The sequence below is a fragment of the Natrix helvetica genome, assembly GCF_964273705.1.
Source record: "Natrix helvetica genome assembly, chromosome: 1".
NCBI lineage: Eukaryota > Metazoa > Chordata > Lepidosauria > Squamata > Natricidae > Natrix > Natrix helvetica.
Genome location: NC_138548.1, coordinates 342,842,260 through 342,862,926, shown reverse-complemented (window position 1 = coordinate 342,862,926; position 20,667 = coordinate 342,842,260). Strand labels below are relative to the sequence as shown.

At 44.3% G+C, this 20,667-nt stretch overlaps 1 protein-coding gene across 1 annotated transcript in view; it reads right to left on the bottom strand.

The window, feature by feature from the left end:
• Nucleotides 1–20,667, bottom strand: part of GABBR1 (gamma-aminobutyric acid type B receptor subunit 1) — a 200,153-nt gene that overhangs the window by 88,189 nt on the left and 91,297 nt on the right. Inside the window, exon 3 of the mRNA XM_081947416.1 lies at nucleotides 13,479–13,557. Coding sequence (XP_081803542.1) covers nucleotides 13,479–13,557 — 79 coding nt within the window. The remainder of the gene's footprint in view (nucleotides 1–13,478; nucleotides 13,558–20,667) is intronic.

Here is a 20,667-nt window from a genome sequence, read left to right as displayed (position 1 = left end):
ATTTTGTAATGTGCACCAGTTGGTCCCATTTTCTGATCCTGAGACTCTGCTCACAGTCACTCGTACCCTGGTCATCTCCCGGAGGGACTACTGTAACTTGCTTTACATGGGATTTTTCTTGAGAAGTTTCCCCAAAAGCTTCAGCTGGTGCAAAATGCAGCAACATGGGCAGTTATGACTGTCCTTAGATGGGCACATATTATACCTGCATTGGTTGCTTGGTCCAATTCAAGGTGATGTTTTGACCTTTAAAGCCCTATATGGCATAGCACCAGGTTTGTCTGAGGGACCGCTTCTGTTGTGGCCTGCCACAGACTCGGATGAGGAGGAGGTTGGGGAGGAACTTGGGCCAGTCCTGGAGTCTGGGACAGGCTCTGATGGATGCTCTGTGTCAGAAGCAGAGAGAGAGCCAGGGCCATCAGACATTTCCTAGCTGCCTTCGGAGTCGGAGATAAGTGGGTAAGACGCACAGCTGGGGCCTTTTCCAGATGTGTGTATGCGCAGAGCTGTCAGGAGAGGAGAACAAACGAGGAACAGGAGCTGACTCAGGAAGAAAGGCACATGTGGATGCTGAATGGCCCTTCCCTGGCTGGGGAATAAATAGAAGCAAAAGGGGAATGGTGGTTGCAGGAGACAACCGTTTGTATTTCTTTCCGAAGATTTGCTTATCGTGGTTCCTGCCTCAGAGACTGCTTGCCAGGAATTAATTTACAGCTTTGCAACTGGAAGCTCTCAGCCTGGCAATGAGCTAAGGAATGATAAGGTCTGTTACTGCAATTAACTCTTTGAAGAATGATTACCTGGACTTTTCCGTGTGTGAATGCCATGAATTCACAGGAGATAAATAAAGAGGGGTTTCTCGGGAACAAGGAGTCTGTTTCTTGGTTCTGCTAAGGGTCAGAACAGCTTCACCTCTATTACAGCTACCTGTCCCCATCAGGGGAGGCACGCTGCAGGTCCCATGTGCGAAGAGTGACAGGACCCAGGACGTGACCTTTTCTGCCATGGCGCACACCCTCTGGAATATCATCCCATTCAAGATGAAATTAGCCTCAACTCTTATGGTCAAAATGTGCTTTTTCAGGAAACCTGGGTATCCCCTGGCAATAGAGAGCCTGCGTGCTGTTTGTACTGTAATGTAAATGCCTTCCCTCTCACGGTCTTGTTTTTTACCCATTTTTATTCTTTTCATGGGTTCCCAAAATGTTTTCATTGCTGGCTTTCCTGAACAGCGCCCCATGTCACTTCAGGTGAAATGGGCAGCCCTGTAAGTCTATCCAATAAAAATAATTTTAAAAAAAATCAGTGCACCGGACCCAGGTCACACTTTGATTAAAGGCACGTAAGTAGGCCATGCTATTTTTTCCCCCCTTATCCCTCGTGAGCCTGGCTCGCTTATAAGTACAGACGGATAGATATTCAACAGGTAACAACCGAGGAAAGGAAATAGCTTCGTCTTTAGAATTCCTACTTATTATTCAACGGCTGAATGGGCCCGAAGCGCTGATGGAGAAGAAGAAATGACAGATTTGTGCAACTGAAGCAGCATATGTAGATAATTGTCTCTGCTGCTCTCATCTTTTCTATACTCCGACAAAGCGCATCAGACATACCCAGTTTTTATGTGGGTCACCTCATCTATCAGTATTCCGAAGATGACTCTGGCTGGGAAGGATCGGCAGACAGAGTGAAGCGCTCGGCTGCAAAGAGCTGAAAAGAATGGACTGGGATAACCCTTCCCGGAATCCGCACTGGTTGCAAGGAAGACAGGACGCTTGCATTGATTCTCACGGTGACTTCACGCAAGTAGTCCTCGACTTACGGCCACAAATTGTCTGCTGCAGTTGTTAAGTGAGTTTCGCCCCATTTTTGCAACCTATTTTGCCGCAGTGGTTAAGCAAGTCGCTCTAGTTGTTCAGAGAACCACGCAGGCTGTTTAAACGAATCTGGCCTCCCCGGTTGACTTTGCTAAGTCGCAGGTTGTCAGGGAAAGTTAGAAATAGTGATCACGTGACCCGCCTGGGACAGTGCAATTGTCATAAGTACACGCCAGGTGTCAAGTGCCCCAATTTTGGATCATGTGACCATGGGGATGCTGCAAGGGTCGTAAGTGTGGAAAAATAGTCATAAGGCACTTTGGTCAGTGCCACTGTGACTTTGAATGGTCACTAAATGAATGGTTGTAAGAGTTCATTTAGTGACTGTTCAAAGTTACACTGGCACTGAAAAAAAATGACTTATGACCATTTTTCACACTTATGACCATTGTGTCAGGGTTCCAAGTAACACCCCAACGAAAGAAGATTCCGAGGCTTGAAGTTCCTCAAAGATCCATTTTATTAGAGATGCCATATTGGCACATCTGGGAAAATCCTAATCTGAAAGCTTCCAGGTTTCCCCCATCCAAATGAAAGTTCAAATCTCTGCCCAGCACCCACATATCCATCACACATCACATTGGTCGCCACAATGTAGAAAAGATGTGGAGACTCTAGAAAGAGTGCAGAGAAGAGCAACAAAGATGATTAGGGGACTGGAGACTAAAACATATGAGGAAAGGTTGCAGGAACTAGGTATGTCTAGCTTAAGAGAAAGAAGGATTAGGGGAGACATGATAGCAGTGTTCCAATATCTCAGGGGTTGCCACAAAGAAGAGGGAGTCAAACTATTCTCCAGGGCGCCTAAGGGTAGAACAAGAAGCAATGGGTGGAAACTAATCAAGGAGAGAAGCAACTTAGAACTGAAGAGAAACTTTCTGACAGTTAGAACAATTAATCAGTGGAACAGCTTGCCTCCAGAAGTTGTGAATGCTCCAACACTGGAAGTCTTTAAGAAGATGTTGGATAGCCATCTGTCTGAAAAGGTATAAGGTTTCCTGCCTAGGCAGGGGGTTGGACTACAAGACCTCCAAGGTCCCTTCCAACTCTACTATTGTATTGTATTGTATTACTTACATAGTCCAATAAGGCACCGTGCCAACTGGAGATGCCTCCCAGTCACACCACTCCAGGTGCAGGGCAAGATGTCCTTGACTCTCTGAGAAAGGCATGTTATTTAGACTCTATATCTCCCATACTCCACATAATCCCTCCTCCCATTTTCCCACAGCAGAAAATGTGGCGGGCCTGAAGGCCCAATGCAAAAGATGGCTTCCAGGCCTGACACATTGCAGCATCCCTATGGTCACATGATCAAACTTCAGGTACTTGACAACTGACTCACATTTATGACGGTTGCAATGTCCTGGGCTCATGCCGGATCACCTTTTGCGACCTTCTGGCAAGTGTAGTCATTGGGGAATCCATATTAACAACTATATTACCAATTTAACAAATGCAATGATCCACTTAACAACTGTGGCAAGGAAAGTCGCACAATGGGGCAAACTCACTTAACAAATCTTTCACTTGGCAACATCAATTGTGGTCATAGCTCAAGGACTACCTGTATAATGTCGCTATCAGAGTAACACCTGGTAAGGATGATGGGCTACCATGGGACTCTAGTCTGGGTGATGGATTCTGTGTTTGGAGTTGGGGGCTTCACCTTGTAGCTACAACTGTGGCAACTACATTTTTATACACCATGAATCATTAATTTAGAGCAGTGTTTCTCAAACTCATCCACTTGAAGATGTGTGGACTTCAATTCCAGCATACTGAATGTGGCATTCTGGGAATCTACATATCTTCAGGTTGCTGAGTTTGAAAAAATCTGATATAGAGTAAATATCATGATAGTCACTTAAATATCTTTAATATATTATCAGAGACAAATTACACCCCAGGGTTCTGAAGGAACTGGCAGACGAGATCTCAGAACCACTGAATTATATCTTTCAGAGATCCTGGAACACCGGGGAACTACCAGAGGACTGGAAAAGAGCTGATGTGGTTCCCATCTTCAAAAAAGGGAAAAAATTAGATCCAGGAAACTACAGACCTATCAGCCTGACCTCAATACCAGGAAAGATTCTGGAAAAAATAATCAAGCAACGAATTTGCGAACACCTAGAAGCAAACAAAGTAATAACCAAAAGTCAACATGGATTTGTCAAAAACAGATCATGCCAGACTAATCTTATTGCATTCTTTGATAATGTGACAAAATTAGTGGACCAGAGGAATGCCGTTGATATAGTTTACTTGGACTTCAGTAAGGCTTTTGATAAGATAGACCATAACCTACTACTAAATAAAGTAGAAGAATGTGGGTTGGACAGCATCACCACCAGTTGGATTCGTAACTGGCTGATCAACCGCACTCAACGGGTAGTCCTCAATGGAACTGCATCTACATGGAGGGAAGTATGCAGTGCAGTACCCCAAGGCTCTGTTTTAGGCCCAGTACTCTTCAACATCTTCATCAATGATTTGGATGAGGGAATAAATGGGGAACTCATCAAATTTGCAGATGACACCAAGCTGGCAGGAATAGCCAACACTCCAGAAGATAGGCTTAAGATACAGAAGGATCTTGACAAACTTGAACATTGGGCACTATCTAATAAAATGAAATTCAATGGTGAAAAGAGTAAGGTTCTACATTTAGGCAACAAAAACGGAATGCACAGGTACAGTATAGGTGGTACCGTGCTCAATAGTAGTAACTGTGAGAGGGATCTTGGAGTTCTAGTGGACAACCATTTAAATATGAGCCAGCAGTGTGCAGCAGCTGCCAAAAAAGCCAACACAGTTATAGGCTGCATCAACAGAGGGATAGAATCAAGATCACGTGAAGTGTTAATACTACTTTATAATGCCTTGGTAAGGCCACACTTGGAATACTGCATTCAGTTCTGGTCACCACGATGTAAAAAAGATGTGGAGACTCTAGAAAGAGTGCAGAGAAGAGCAACAAAGATGATTAGGGGACTGGAGACTAAAACATATGAGGAATGGTTGCAGGAACTAGGTATGTCTAGCTTAAGAGAAAGAAGGACTAGGGGAGACATGATAGCAGTGTTCCAATATCTCAGGGGTTGCCACAAAGAAGAGGGATTCAAGCTATTCTCCAAGGCACCTGAGGACAGAACAAGAAGCAATGGGTGGAAACTAATCAAGGAGAGAAGCAACTTAGAACTGAGGAGAAACTTCCTGACAGTTAGAACAATTAATCAGTGGAACAGCTTGCCTCCAGAAGTTGTGAATGCCCCAACACTGGAAGTCTTTAAGAAGATGTTGGATAGCCATTTGTATGGAACGGTATAGGTTTTCCTGCCTAGGCAGGGGGTTGGACTAGAAGACCTCCAAGGTCCCTTCCAACTCTACTATTGTATTGTATTGTATTGTAAATAGAAAACCAGTGTGTGCTTAGTGATTAAGGCGTCATGCTAGAAACATTCAATGAACGGTTGTAGGAACTGGGCATGGCTAGTCTAGTGAAGAGAAGGACCAGGGAGGCATAAGTCTTCCAATATTTGAGGGGCTGCCACAGAGAGGAAGGGGTCAAGCTATTTTCTAAGGCACCTGAAAGGTCAGACAAGGAACAATGGATGGAAACTGATCAAGGAGAGAGTCAAAGTAGAAATAAGGAGGAACTTTGTGACAGTGAGAACAGTCAACCCATGGAACAGAAGTTGCCTTCAGAAGTTGTGGGAGCTTCAACACTGGAAGCTTTCAAGAAGAGACTGGAGTGCCATCTGTCAGGAATGGTGTAGGATCTCCTGCTTGGACAGGGGATTGGACTAGATGACCTATAAGGTCCCTTCCAACTCTGTTAATCTGTTAAACCAGGAGATTGTGAGGTCTATTTCCACCTTACGCCTGAAAGCCAGCTGGGTGACTTTGGGCTAGCCACTTTCATTCAGGCCATAACACCAGTCTCGTGACAAGCCAGGCAATCAATTCCTAGTGCAACCAATGAATCAAAATTTGGCACCTCTGAAAAAACGCCAATCTTGCATTTGTGGGAAAACACAGAGAAAAAAGAGAAGGAGGAGGAGGAAGAGGGAAGAGGGAAGAAGAAGAAGAAGAGGAGGAGGAGGAGGAGGAGGAGGAGGAGGAGGAGGAGGAGGAGAAGAAGAAGAAGAAGAAGAAGAAGAAGAAGAAGAAGAAGAAGAAGAAGAAGAAGAAGAAGAAGAAGAAGAAGAAGAAGAAGAAGAGTTCCTAGAGGCAAATATAGTTTATGTGTATAATTTATGACAATTGGACTTTCTTGCAGTGATTCTGTAATTATGGCGATTTCAGCATGTGGTCTATATTTTAACTTGACCCTGACCTTTTGTTTATAACCACAACTAAACTGTTTTAAGGTCTTATGAGGATTTTATTTTTAGTCTGTACCTGCTTGGCATGAGTCAAGGTTGGCTCAGCCTTCCATCCTTCTGAGGTGGGTAAAAGGAGGACCCAGATTATTGTGGGCAATAGGCTGACTCTGTAAACCGCTTAGAGAGGGCTGTAAAAAGCACTGTGAAGCGGTATATAAGCCTTAATTGTTATTGCTATTGCTATGGTTGCTTCAGAGGTTGAGTCAATATCACTTTAAATATTGATTTTTAAAAATATTGCTGATTGTGCTTGATTTCCTTGCACTTAAGTATAAACATTTTTTTTAAAAAAAAAGAGATGTCCCAATGGACTCTGCCTTTGACTCTATGAAGGTAAAAGGTAGTGCAAAATTACCAGAAAAAAGAAAAAAAAAGTACTACTACTTGGCTTATGTATTTACTTTGAGGTTGAAACCTTCTGCATCTAGGATTTAAAGAAAAACAACAATCCTTGATTACTATAGCTAAAAATATGCTTTAATAGAGCAATCCTATGCTCTGCTCAAAATGCTTCTACAGCACAATGTTCTGTCCTTGCCAAGCATCCTGCAGGCAGGGAGGAAGCAGAAAAAGAAGCCAAATTTATTTCTATGATTGTTGGTTGGTTTGTGGGGGGGAAAAAACTCCTTCCACAGTAAGCAATGACATTATTTATAGAATCTTCGGAACACAAAAATGTGGAGTTAGAAAGAACCGGAAGGATCATCTAGTCCAGGGGTCGCCAATTCCCTGTCCGTGACCCAGTGCCTGGCTGCAGTCCGTTTGGAACCAGGCTGTGGAAGTGGTGGCGAGCACTGCTCTGACCGAGGCTTCCCAAGAGCATGAAGCAAACTCCTTGTCCTGACAAAAACCCCTTTTATTAATTGTCTGTGAATTCTGCTCATTCACAGTCAGCAAAGTCTTTCAAGAGAGGATTTACAGTCACAGACCTTATCTGGCTTGGAGAGCTGCCAGGCCAAAATCTGCAAAACCTGGCAAGGGGTCTCAGAGAGTCACGAACCAATTAAGCGAACTAATTGTCTCCTGCAAACTCCACTCCCCTTTCGCTCCTCTTTTATTTCCTCTGGAAGGGGCCATTCATCGTCCGCCTGTGGCCTTACTCCCAAGTCGATCCCTGTTCTTTAGCTGTTCTCTTTGTCTGGCAACTCTGCGCATGCACACACTGGGAACAGGCTCCAGCTGTTCCTCTGCCTCACTGATGTCTGACTCTGAAGGCAGCTGATAACTGGCATACGGCCCCGGCCCCCTCTCTGCCTCTGACACAGAGCCTTCATCAGAACCTTCCCCAGACTCCAGGACTGGCCCATCTTCCTCCCCAACCTCCTCACTGTCCGAATCTGCTGCCAGTTCCGCTGGCTGCTGGCATGCCACAACAAGCACGCCTGTGTACCCATGAAGCTGCATTTGTGAAAGTGGTACACAAGTGTGGAACCATTTCCTCTTCCACACACCCCCAAGCACCACTCCTCCACTGGCCTGCCAAGTCAGAAAGGTTGGGGACCGCTGATCTAGTCCAACCCTCTATAAGGGCCAGGAAAACTACCCATGGGATACTGTAGTGCAGCCTCTTCTTCAAAGCACTGGGGAACCCCATCACATCCACAGGGAGAGAGTGTACTCTGGTAGACATATTACCAAAGTTTTTAATTGTATATAAATGATAATCAAGGGCGTGGAAATAACAGGAGTCAGTAGAAACCTCAGAAGCTTTGTGAAAAGACAAAGGGCATGATAGAATATAGTTGTCTGTCCCGACTGCAGAATAGGGCAACTCGCTCTGGCTGTCTTGCCTGTTGTGGCCAGCCAGCAGCCAGGGTAGCTGGTACAGATTCAGACAGTGAGGAGGTTGGGGAGAAACATGGGCCAGTCCTGGAGTCTAGAGAAGGAGTCAGTGCTCTGCATCGGAGGAAAATATGGGGCCAGGGCCATCCGACAGTTATCAGCTGCCTTCAGAGTCGGAGATCAGTGGGGCAGAAGAACAGCTGGAGCCTGATCCCAATATGCGCATGCGCAGAGCTGCCAGGAGAAGGGAACAGTTAAGGAACAAGAGCCGACTCATGAGTAAAGGCACAGGTGGATGGTGAATGGCCCCTCCTATAGGGAACAGGCGCGCAAGGGGAGGGGAGTTTGCAGGAGACAATTAGTTCGCTTACTGTATTTTTCGGATTATAAGACGCACCGGTGTATAAGACACACCAAGATTTCAAAGAGATAAGTAAGAAGAACAAGTGTTTGCCTTCCCTCAGCCCCCAGCAGCACTCTGCAGGGCTTCAGCAGGGCTGGGGCAAGGCAAAAATGTCCCTGTTTTTGCAAAAATGGGTGAAAACGGGCCGTTTTTCGCAAAAATTGAGGCCTTTTTGCCTTCCCTCAGCCCCCAGCAGCACTCTGCAGGCTTCAGCAGGCTGGAGCAAGGCAAAAAAGCCTTCATTTTTGTGGAAAATGACCCATTTTTCACCCCTTTTTTTGCAAAAATGGGATGCAGGGGTGAGGTTTCGGGAGGCCAATAATGACTGTATTCAGTGTATAAGACGCACCAACATTTCCTTGTTCTTTTAGGTGGGGGAAAAGGTGTATCTTATACTCTGAAAAATACGGCAATTTGTGTGAAGATTTGTTCATGACTCTCAGAGGCTCCTTGCCAAGTATTTTCTTATACAGCATTGCATTTCGAAGATATCGGCCTGGCAGCTCTCCAAGCCTGATAAGGTCTGTGGCTGTAAATTCACCCTTGAAAGACTGTTTTCTGGGACTTTGCTGGATGTGAATGAGAGGAATTCACATTAGCTTAATAAAAAGGGGTTTTGTCAGGACACGGAGTCTGCTTCGTGATTTTGTGAAGCCTAGGTCAGAACATTGCCACCGCCATCTAGCCACAGCTGACTTGCCACGGCCAACTTATCATGGCTTATTCAACATGGCCAACTATCTACGGGACAACTCAGCATTGTCACAGGACAATTGTCCATGGGACAATTCGATACAGGATAACTCAAGAGAGAGTCAAGTAGAGTTGCAACTCACCCCAGACTCGAGGACTTCTAGCTTGAGAAGGAAGCAAGACGAGTCCCACTGCAATTCTTTTGTCCCTCTCTTGAGTTATCCAGCATTGAATTTTCTCATGGTGAGTTGGCCACAGTGAGTTATACACTATGAGAAGTCAGGGTGAGTCAAGTAGAGCCAGTGGCCCTAGACCTAATCACTGGGAGACTAAGGAAGGTTAATATCAAGAAGGGAATCTTCCAACGAAATTCACTATCACAACTATTTTTATCAGTGCATTGATTCCTCTGTCAACACTACTGAACAAGTCCTGCTCATGGTTATCAAACATCAACAACATCTGCCAGGCTATCCCACCTCCTTTACATGGATGTGCTGAAGCTGTATGGAAAAGCACCCTTACCATCAGCATGGAAAAGATAGTGACCATTGAAGATGCTTTATGGAAATGACATCAAAAGTCTGGTTGAGGAAGAGCACTACAAATACCTGGGCATCCATCAAGCTGACAACATCAAGCACACTGAAGTCAAGAAGAAGATTAGAGGTGAATACATCATGAGAGAGTGAAGATGATCTTATAGTCCAAACTCAGTGGAGGAAATACTACCAAGGCAATTTACACCTGGACAATTCCAGTCATTAGGTACACAAATGGAATAGTGGATTGGATTTAAGCAGAAATAAAAGCCCTGGGTAGGAAGACCAGAAAAATAATGACAGTGAATCATGCCTGTCACTCAATTCAGCAATGTTGACAGACCCTACTTACCAAGGGAAATAGGTGGGCGTGGAACGTTGCAAGTACATCAGACAGTTGAAGAAGAAAAAAAGGGCATTGGAAGAATTTCTGAAGGACAGTGAAGAAGATGCATCCAAATGAGTAAAGCATGAATAGCACAAAGTGACTACAAACAAATGGACTAACAAAGTAGCAATCCTGATGCATTTGAAAAATGCAAGAAATACCATTTGCCTGAAAGCCAGAACTGATGGGATTACAAAACAGACAAGTAATGGAAAATGTAGAAACTAAAGTATTCTTGGACTTTGGGATTCAAAGTAGACAAGCAACTACCATATAACACCCCAGACGTAACAATTGTTGATTAAAAAAGACAAAAAAATCTGGATAGTAGATGTTGCAGTATCCGGAGATAGCAGAAGAGAAGATAAAGTACTGGAGAAAAATCACAAAATATGAAGAGCAAATGGAAGTAGAATAACAATGGCAAAAAAAGCAAAGATAGTACTGATTGTAATAGGCACCTTGGGTGCAATTCCAAAAACATCTGGAGCAGCACTTGAACATCATCAACGTTGATAAAATTACTGCTAGTCAATTGCAAAATTGTGGCTTTACTTGAAACAGCTTACATCTTGCAACAATATCTTTAATATTGTTCAGCAATAATATCTACAACAACATCTGCCTAACCAAGGTCCTTGAGTAGTGCTTAATGGATAGGCAAACATTCCCAATTGAATCTAAACATCTGGCTGATTGTGTGACCAACCATAGTATATTAAATTTGTTTACTGCCTGACTCTCAAAAAACCTGAGTTATGCCTATGCCATTCTTGTTTTGGAAACCCTGGCTACTAGAGCCATGGTGGCGTAGTTGCTAGAATGCAATATTGCAGGAACCTCTGCCCACTGCCAGGAGTTCGATCCTGACCAGCTCAAAGTTGACTCAGCCTTCCATCCTTTAGGGCTGGGTCAAATGAGAACACAGGATGCTGACATTGTAAACTGCTTAGGGAAGGCTGTAGAGCACTATGAAGTGATATATAAGTCTAACTGCTACTGCTGCTTTTGCTATCTGGCACCTTCAATTTTACAACCTTGCCAATTATTATACACATCATTTTGCCATGTTTACTCCTCATGGTATCTTTTTTTTTAATTACTGGATCTCATTTTATATAAAATTAGATTTAACTTTCCGGTATTCTGAACATCGTTCTATTTATTTATATCGTACCTATTATAATACAGTCCTCCAGGTATTGTAAGAAATTATGATCTTCGTTTTAATGCAGCAAAATAGAATAATATAAAAGCACTCAAATACAGTAATAAAGACATACAATAATTAACATGAGTATGTAAGCCTGGCCACACTGGAATGAGCCAAGGCCCATTGTAGTCCACAGTGGTCAGCTATATGCCGCTAGGATAGTGTTGGTGTTTTTTTCAGCACCGAGTGCCGAAACAGGAGCACGCCCATGCGGGAAAGCCCCAGAAACTGGAAGAGCAGTTCCTTGGTGCGTAAGCACATGCAGGGAAGCTGAGCTTCTGGTTTCTGGTGTGTGCATGCATGCCAGTCACCTGGTCTTCCAGTTTCTGGTGTACATGTGCGTGCAAAGATCAGCTGGCTGGCACGCAAGCGTGCACCAGAAACAAGCAGCTGAGCTTGGCACATGCATGCGCACCAGGGTGCTGCTCTTCCAGTTTCCGGCACTCTTGTGCATGCAAAGACCAGCTGGCCACCACGGCTCTAGAGCATTCACAGGGAAGAAGAGAAGACAGATACCCTTCCTGTTCTTGTTCCATGGCTACTGGTATTTGGAGCAGGCCAGGGATGGGTTCCTGCCAGTTCTAACCTCTTCTATAGAAGAGGTTCCACAAATCTACAGTGCCCTTTAGAACCGGTTCCAGCTCCCTCCCCCCGCCCGTCTGCACATCATCAAGATGAAGAGCGAGAGGAGGAATTCTGGGAGTTGAAGTCCACAAGTCTTAAAGCTGTCAAATTTGAACACCCCTGGGTTTTTTTTTTTTTTCTAAAAGGTTAGGGGTGCAAGGGTCTTGTAACTTGATAGCTTTAAGACTTGCGTGCTTCAAATGCCAGAGTTTCTGAGCCAACATTCTGGTTGCTAAGCAAGAGCGTTGTTAAGTGAGTTTCACCACATTTTACAAGTTGGCTGGCAAGCCACTCCCATCCGGTCACATGGCCGGCAAGCCACTCCCACAAAGCAGGCCACAACTACAGAAGAGGTTCTAAAAAATTTTGAAACCCACCACTGGAGCAGGCTGTTCCAAAATTTGAATTGAATCCTTGAGAGACCAGTCCTTCATAGACTTAACAGAATAACTGTTTTGGGAGGGACTTTGGAGATCTTCTAGTCTAACCCTCTGCTCAAGACAGGAGACCCTACACCATCTTAGTCAAATGACTGTCCAGTTTCTTCCTGAAAACTTCCAGTGTTGGAGCGTTCACAACTTCTGGTAGCAAGTTGTTCCACTGATTAATGGTTCTGTCAGAAAATGTCTCCTTAGTTCTCGGTTTGTTCTCTCCTTGGTTAGTTTCCACCCATTGCTTCTTGTCCTTCTTTCAGGGGCTTTAGAGAATAGATTGACACACACACACACCCTCTTCTTTGCGACAGCCCCTCAAATATTAGAAGATGCCACCATGCCATCCCAAGGCCCCCCACCTCTCCTCGCCAGACTAGACACGCTTTCTCCATTTCTTTCTCCTCTTAAGTCCATCCAAGTCAGAAGCCATTGCCTTGTTTTGTAGCAATAAATTCCACAAGTTAATGATCCATTAAGTAGGTCAGTTGCAGTATCATGTGAGCTTTCAAGGTCTGAGGTGAGTTCAACCCTTTTTTTAGCATTACGGCGCAGTCTCTGCATGAGTTATCTGTACATGAAATACAGCCCAGCCATTTACTTAACAACAAAAATAAAGGGATGACTAGAACCTTCCTGGTCTATTAGTGACGGCTTGCAAGACACCCATGCCTACTGGGGAATTATCAAAATATAAGACTGAGGCAATTTCTAACAATGTGTGCTGGTTTCTTGTTTAACCTTTCCAAAATACCAGATGGGTTGAAGCTGATTGAGCCTCCGTTACAGCCCCTGTTTTGCCTGCAGAAAATCCCAGCCTGAATTTCTTTGCCTGCATACCTTGGAGGGCAGTAAGGTTGGTGAACAAGGAGAGGGAGATCCCCTTTCTACCATCTTCCCTCCATCACACACCGTCACCCCCGACTCAGAAGATTCATTTGGGTCTTTCCTTAAAACCAAGGTCAGGCATTTTAAATATAAAGATATCGTTTTGAGCAGGTATTGCGTGCCAGAGAAATGGTAGCATGTTGTCTTAGACCAGAATGTACCATCTTTGGGGTATGCAAGGAACTGGAGCGCCCAGAAAAAGAGGCCCAAGGGCAGAAGTACAGAAGGGAAAGGAGGATATCTTACCTTCTGTGATGTTCAGATGGACTGCTCCATGGCCAAGTTGTGATATCGCCAGCAAACTCACCACAAGGAGAAGCGGCATCTGAGGATAAGAGGAAAGGTAAAGTCCATACAAAGATTACAAAACAGGACTTAACACAACAGAATAATAGAGTTGGAAAGGACCTTCTAGTCTGAACCCCCTACTCAAGCAGGAGACCCTACACCAGGGGTGTCAAACTCAATTTCATTGAGGGCCACATCAGGGTTGTTTGATCTTGGGGGACCAGGGTGGGCATGGCCAGCTCGATGTCACTCGTGTCGGGGGCACTTGTGGTGGCCCGAGTGATACCGGCTCGCGGTTGACTCAGCCTTCCATCCTTCCGAGGTGGGTAAAATGAGGACCCAGATTGTTGGGGGCAATAGGCTGACTCTGTAAACCGCTTAGAGAGGGCTGCAAAAGCACTGTGAAGCGGTATTTAAGTCTAAATGCTATTGCAATTGCTATTTGAGGACAGCAGTCTACTACTGATCTCTAGACTGATATAAGCCAAGGGTGGGCAACTATGGCAAATTTGCAACCTGTGGACTTCAACTCCCAGTATTCCTGGCTGACTAAGGAATTATGGGAGTTGAAGTCCACAGATCATAAAGTTGCTGCCCTGTCTTTTAATAAACTTGCCTTACATTAGGGTGGTCAAACTCGATTTCATTGATGGCTACATCAGGGTTGTGTTTGACCTCAGGGGAGGGCTGGAGTGGGTGTGGCCAGGGTGGGCGTGACCAGCTCGATGTCACTCCTGTTGGCGCCTGTGGTGGCCCAATCGCTCTGCTAGCAAAAACAGGCTCCTGAGCTCCATTTTTGGCTGCCATGGCCTCCTGCAAACCTCTGCCAGTGAAAACAGAACTCTGGAGGGCCGCGGGTGGAAGTACAGCGTTATTGCAAAACTAGCTCAAAATCAAAAAAATCCACTATGTGAAAATACCGAATTGGCTATCACCGACAGAAAGGACGATCCATCCAAGTTTTATAGATATGAATAAAATGCTAAGATACAGAGACATAAGTGACGGACAGGGAAATTTAAAGACAATTGAAGAATTGGCAGAACAAAACATGCAAGTTGACTGGCTAACCTAGTTGCAAATCAAAACTAAACACAATAATGATACTAAAATATAAGACATGAAAACAGAACCACACGAATTGGATAAAATAATTCACAGCTCAGATAGAAAGAGGATAGGGAGAATATATAAATTTCTCCTGAAGCATAAAATGGAAGAGGAAATCGTGAAAGAACAAATGATAAAATGGGCACAGAACTTTGACTATAATATTGAATTGGATAAATGGGAAAAATTTTGGGGAACAAACTTAAAAATAACACTATCAGTTGCATACAAGGAAAATCAGTACAAAATGTTTTACAGATGGCACCTGGCACCAACAAGGTTAGCTAAAATCTCAACAAATACCTCCCCAAAATGCTGGAAATGTGAATCAATATATGGAACATACTACCACTTATGGTGGACCTGTAAGGAGGCTAAAAATTTTTGGAAAAGGATCAAAAAGTGGCTAGAGGTAATAACAGGTGTTAAAATAGACTGGAAACCTGAAGTTTTTTTAATTAGGAATAATGACTGCAAAATATAAAAAAGAAGTTCAGTATTTAATATTACACATAATTACGGCGGCACGGATTGCCTTTGCCCAGAAATGGAAAAACAAATTAATTCCAAGCGAAGATAAAATAATAAGAAAGGTTATGGACTGTGCTGAAATGGACAAATTAACAAAAGAAATCCAGGGAAAAGAAGAAACAGAATACTACCAGATAATAATAATAATAATAATAATAATAATAAATTTGGATTTATTAGCCGCTCCCTTTCCGAGTAGGACTCGGGGCGGCGTACAATGGAGCATAAAACATAAAAGATAAATAACAGCACAAAAACGTACATACATACACAACACACATACATACATACACGGGATATGGGATAAATGGTATAGGTGGATGGAGGAAAGAAACAAGGATCAATGAAGGAAGACAACAAAGCCCCAAAATAGTAGTTAAGGAGAATTATCACATATATATGTATCCAAGTGGTTTAAATTTACTAGAGGTAATCAGCCAATATAGCAGACAGAGGAGTAAGATAAGAGGGTTAAGAATGGTGAAATGCAAATGAAATAGAATAGAAGGGGAAACAATATAAGGTGAGCGATATCGATTGGCAATTGCTATTAGAAAGAACAGGAAGCTCCTGTTCGTATTGTATTGTGTAAATGTGGTTGTAAGTCTAAGTTTTGTGTGTGTGTATTTTGCATGTTTGTAAATAAAATTTATTAAAAAAATAAAAATAAATAAAAGTTGACAATACTGGCATTCCTGATAGCCTTCCACTCAAATAGCATAGTGTCCAACACACATACAGCTAATTAGCCAAGTTCCTTTCAAGCGGAAGCTGTGGGGTTTCTGTTTAATCCATTTTTAAGTGGCGGTTCAAAGCATACTGCTCCGTTTGCAAGGCAGTACAAGTAGTCTCGACTTACAACAGTTCACTTAGTGAAACAGTGATAGAATTGAAAAAAGTGACCTACAACCATTTTTCATACTTATGACTGTTAGGGGTATCTCCGTTGGGAGACAGAAAATAGCACAGCGGAATGTACAGCTAGAGGGAAAGAACGTTGCTAGTAGAAAAAACATACGAATAGAGTTTCAGACACTGCTAGTAAGAAACAAGTAGCTTTACTACTAATAATTGCTTCCCAAGCAGTGATAGTAGATATATGTCCAAACACAATTCAAAGAAGAAACAATTGCTTACAGTCGCAGTTCACGTTCCAGTCATCAAGCGAGCAAGTAGTTATCAAGCATAGGACAAGCAGAGAGAGAGAGTGAGCTCTCCTGACTCCCTCTTATTGTAGAGTTAATTACAGCTGATAAGTACATTCACCCATTCAAAGCAACAATGACCATTTGTTATTGTATATAGCAGTGACGTGCGGTGAGGGTTATGGCTGGTGAGGCTGGTGACGTCATCAGGAAGGCAGGGAATGGGACCACGTGTGCAGGAGGCTGAGGTAGCCTCAGCCTCCAGCACACGTGGTCCCATTCTCCGCCTTCCTGAGTGAACATTAAGGGGACCGCGGAGTGCACTGATCCGCGTAGCATTGCTTCCTCCACCGGCGCCAGTCCCTTCCCCTCCCCCCACTCCTTCAAGGTCTCCCACCAACCCAAAGCCCGATTACCAGCTCCCTTGGGCAAGGCTTGAGCGGGGTGAATGGGAAAGCAACGAAAGGGGCTGCACTTTCACCCCGCTCAAGCCTTGCCGCCTGCAGCCACCGCCCGCCCTCGCTGCCCCTTTCGTTGCTTTCCCATTCAGGCGGCTGTGCTTCCCATTCCCATTTCCCATTCAGGCGGCTTCCCATGCAGGCGGCAAGGCTTGAGCGGGGTGAAAGCGCAGCCCCCTTCGTTGCTTTCCCATTCAGGCGGTGTGCCTTTGTCATCCGGCAGCGCCAACATTTCTGCCTCCACCCTCCGCAGCTCCCAGGCGCGCCCGGATGGAGGTAGCCAGAATGGCGCCGAGGCAGTCCGGCGGGCGAGCGACCAAGGATCAGGCTGCCTCACTCGCTCTTTCGTCCGGCCGGACCGCGGACGAAAGAGCGAGCGAGGCAGCCTGATCCTCGGTTGCTCACCCGCCGGACTGCCTCGGCGCCATTCTGGCTACCTCCGTCCGGGCGCGCCCAGGAGCTGCGGAGGGCGGAGGCAGAAATGTTGTCGCCGCTGCGGGATGACGAAGTGCCTTCGTCATCTGGCAGCGCCGACAACATTTCTGCCTCCTCAGCTCCCGGGCGCGGCCGGACGGATGTATATAATATTATATACATATGTTGTATTTGTACTGATAAATAAATAAAGGGAGACTAGTATAGATCTATTTCGAGCTAATTAGCTCTCATCAGCTAGCCATACCCTTACTGGGATTTGAACCTGGGCTGTATTATATATTAGGCAGGAGTCTTAGCCACTAAGCCACAGGCTCTCCTCCTTATCAGTTGAGCCAGGGAAATAGGTATGTATTTGTGTTACAACCCCTGGTATACCTAAATATGGGAGGAAGGTCACTACTGACCACCATATATATATAGTATATAATATTATATACTATTATTTCATGAAGAGAGGTGAGGCTCTGCCTCCCCTGCCTCCCCTGACCGCACGTCCCTGGTATATAGATATATGTTGCCTACCCAACACTAGGAGTATACTCCCAACAATGACCATTGCAGCTTCCCCATGGTCACATGATTTACATTCAGATGCTTGACAACTGATTCACATTTATGACATTTGCAATGTCCTGGAGTCACGTGATTCTCCTTTTGCGACCTTCTGACAAGCAAAATCAATGGGGGAAACCAGATTCACTTAACAACCGTGTTACTAACATAACAACTGCAGCGAATCACTTAACAAGTGTGGCAAGAAAATGGAGCAAAACTCACATTTCTTACTTCGCAACGTATTTTGGCCTCAATTGTGGTCGTAGGTTGGCTTTAAGACAGAAAGAACTGCGAAGAATCGAGAAATGCAACAGATGATTTTAATCAAATCGAAACGAGGCGTTCTTGTACTCCAAGTACATTAAGCACATATGGGCAGGAATAAACACCTTTTCAGAATGCTTTATAAAGCAACAGGTTGAAACTGCCAAATTCTGCAGGGTTCTAGGAGCGTGTGGCCAGCAAAGAGATTTTTGATCCTGAACTTGCACAAAAGTGAATAATTCTGAATGGTGGGTCACCATACGGGACCGAAAAAGGCTGATTTGACTTCCCAGAAAGGAATATACAGAAATAAAATAATCCCTCAGATGAACAGAGTTCTTGTTCATGTGAGACTTTAGAGGCTAAAATTAGTATTCTAAAATGGATTTGGAAATTAATAGGAAGCCACGCAACTGATAAGATTTTGGTTTGAATGTCACACAGCAATTGCAAAAGTTCTGGCCACCCGCTCCTGCTCTACCTGCAAATTTTAAATCATCTTCCAGGGAGCTCTGCATAAAAGGACGCCACAGTCATCAACCCTGCATCTTACCCAATGAATGAGTTTTACTTTAACATGAAGTGGCCTAAATTGGTTATAAAACCATGCCTAGCCATTGGCACTAACTGCACCCCCTCTGAGCATGCTGAACTTAAAAGGTACCCATTGCATAAATGACTTCATAAATGAAGTGCTGTAAAAGGATTTTCCAGATCAGCAGTATGGGTTTCTTCCTGAGCCCCAAGTTTTAACCTGTTCATTGTTTCACCTACGATGAAATGATGAAAAACAGAGCTTACATGGAGTGTCATTTGCACACTCGTCTCATCTCGTGGCAGAAATGCAGGAATTAGGAAGGGGGAGTGTTTAATTTAATATTTAAATTTTTTAAAAAGCTTTGATAAAAGATAGATTTATATAGTTCTAGCCCCGACCCGGTGGGACTGAAGGAATGCGGTGGTTCAGTGTCTAAGATGCTGAGCTTGTTGATCAGAAAGATCAGCAGTTTGGCAGTTCGAATCCCTAGCGCCACGTAACGGAGTGAGCTCCCGTTATTTGTCCCAGCTTCTGCCAACCTAGCAGTTCGAAAACATGTAAAACTGCAATTAGAAAAAATAGGAACTACCTTTGGTGGGAAGGTAACATCGTTCCATGCACCTTTGGTGTTTAGTCATGCCGGCCACATGACCATGGAGACATCTTGGGACAGCGCTGGCTCTTCGGCTTTGAAACAGAGATGAGCACCGCCCCCTAGAGTCGGGAATGACTAGCACATATGTGCAAGGGGAACCTTTACCTTTGCCCAGTACTGGGCCACATTAATGGCAGAGATATATCTGACTAGGAAGTCATTCTGTGCGCAAATCAGTCCCAGAGAGCACTGTAAAAGACGGATAGTTGTTGAACAGTGCCTCATGTGAATATCCTCATGCTTGGGGAGAAACCCCCATTTCCCCATGTAATCTCTAGTTCTAACTAGGCCAATGTTTAAATATCTCCAGATTGTCCACTCCTCCTCCACACCTCCAGGCAGCTCCGCAAGCAGTTCTATGCAATTATGAAGATGTTTTACTTGAGATTTCCATCTTTTTTTAATCATTCCTTTTGGGGTGTAGTAACAATCTCCTCAGCCCACCGATGACATCTCGGTCCACAGCTCCAGACAATTTCTCTAGGTCGTTCCGTGTAAAAATTAAAAAAAAATGGGGGCAAGAGAGAATCTTGAGTAGCCTCTAAGACCAATTATAAAAGTTGGAAGCATTCACTTTAGATTTTAGATTAACAGAGTTGGAAGGGGCCTGGTAGGTCATCTAGTCCAACCCCCCCGGCCAAGCGGGAGACCCTACACCATTTCTGACAAATGGCAGTCCAGTCTCTTCCTGAAAGCCCCCAGTGATGAAGCTCCCACAACTTCCAAAGGCAAAGCTGTTCCATTGGTTGACTGTTCTCACTGCCAGAAAATTTATCCTTATTTCTACGTTGAATCTATCCTTGTTCAATTTCCACCCATTATTCCTAGTCTGGCCTTCAGATGCCTTGGAAAATAGCTTGATTCTCTCCTCTCTGTGGCAACCCCCAAATATTGGAGCACTGCTATCATGTCTCCACTGGTCCTTCTCTTCACTAGACTAGCCATGCCCAGTTCCTGCAACCATTCATTGTATGTTTTAGTCTCTAGTTCCCTAATCATCATGAAGAATTTAAGTCACCCTGACTCCAATACTCCAAGTCCCATTCCAGAGGAAGCATTCAAGAATCACTGAGAGGTCCTGAAAACCTACAGACTTGTATTCTCTCACTCCCCAAGGTAATCAGGATAGCTTCCATCCCAAAATTCCAGCAAGGAAAAAGAGCAGAAGGGATTTAAATAATTTGTGTCCTCCAAAACTCTTGGGAATTGACAAGATGTCACCAACTCTGAAACCCAAGAATTTTGTGAGAGAAACTGGATGATCAGTCTTGAAAACAGAAGAGCTACGTTGGCTTCTTCAGCAGCTGAATCACCCTTTTAACACATTTCTTCTCTGAACAACATATTGTGAGCCCAGTCCTGACAGATTTCATTAGTGAGGAAAGACAAAGATCTGGAGCCTGAGCAGTCAATCTTTTCATCTTCAAAGGCTTCCAGCTGGTGGGACAGGGCT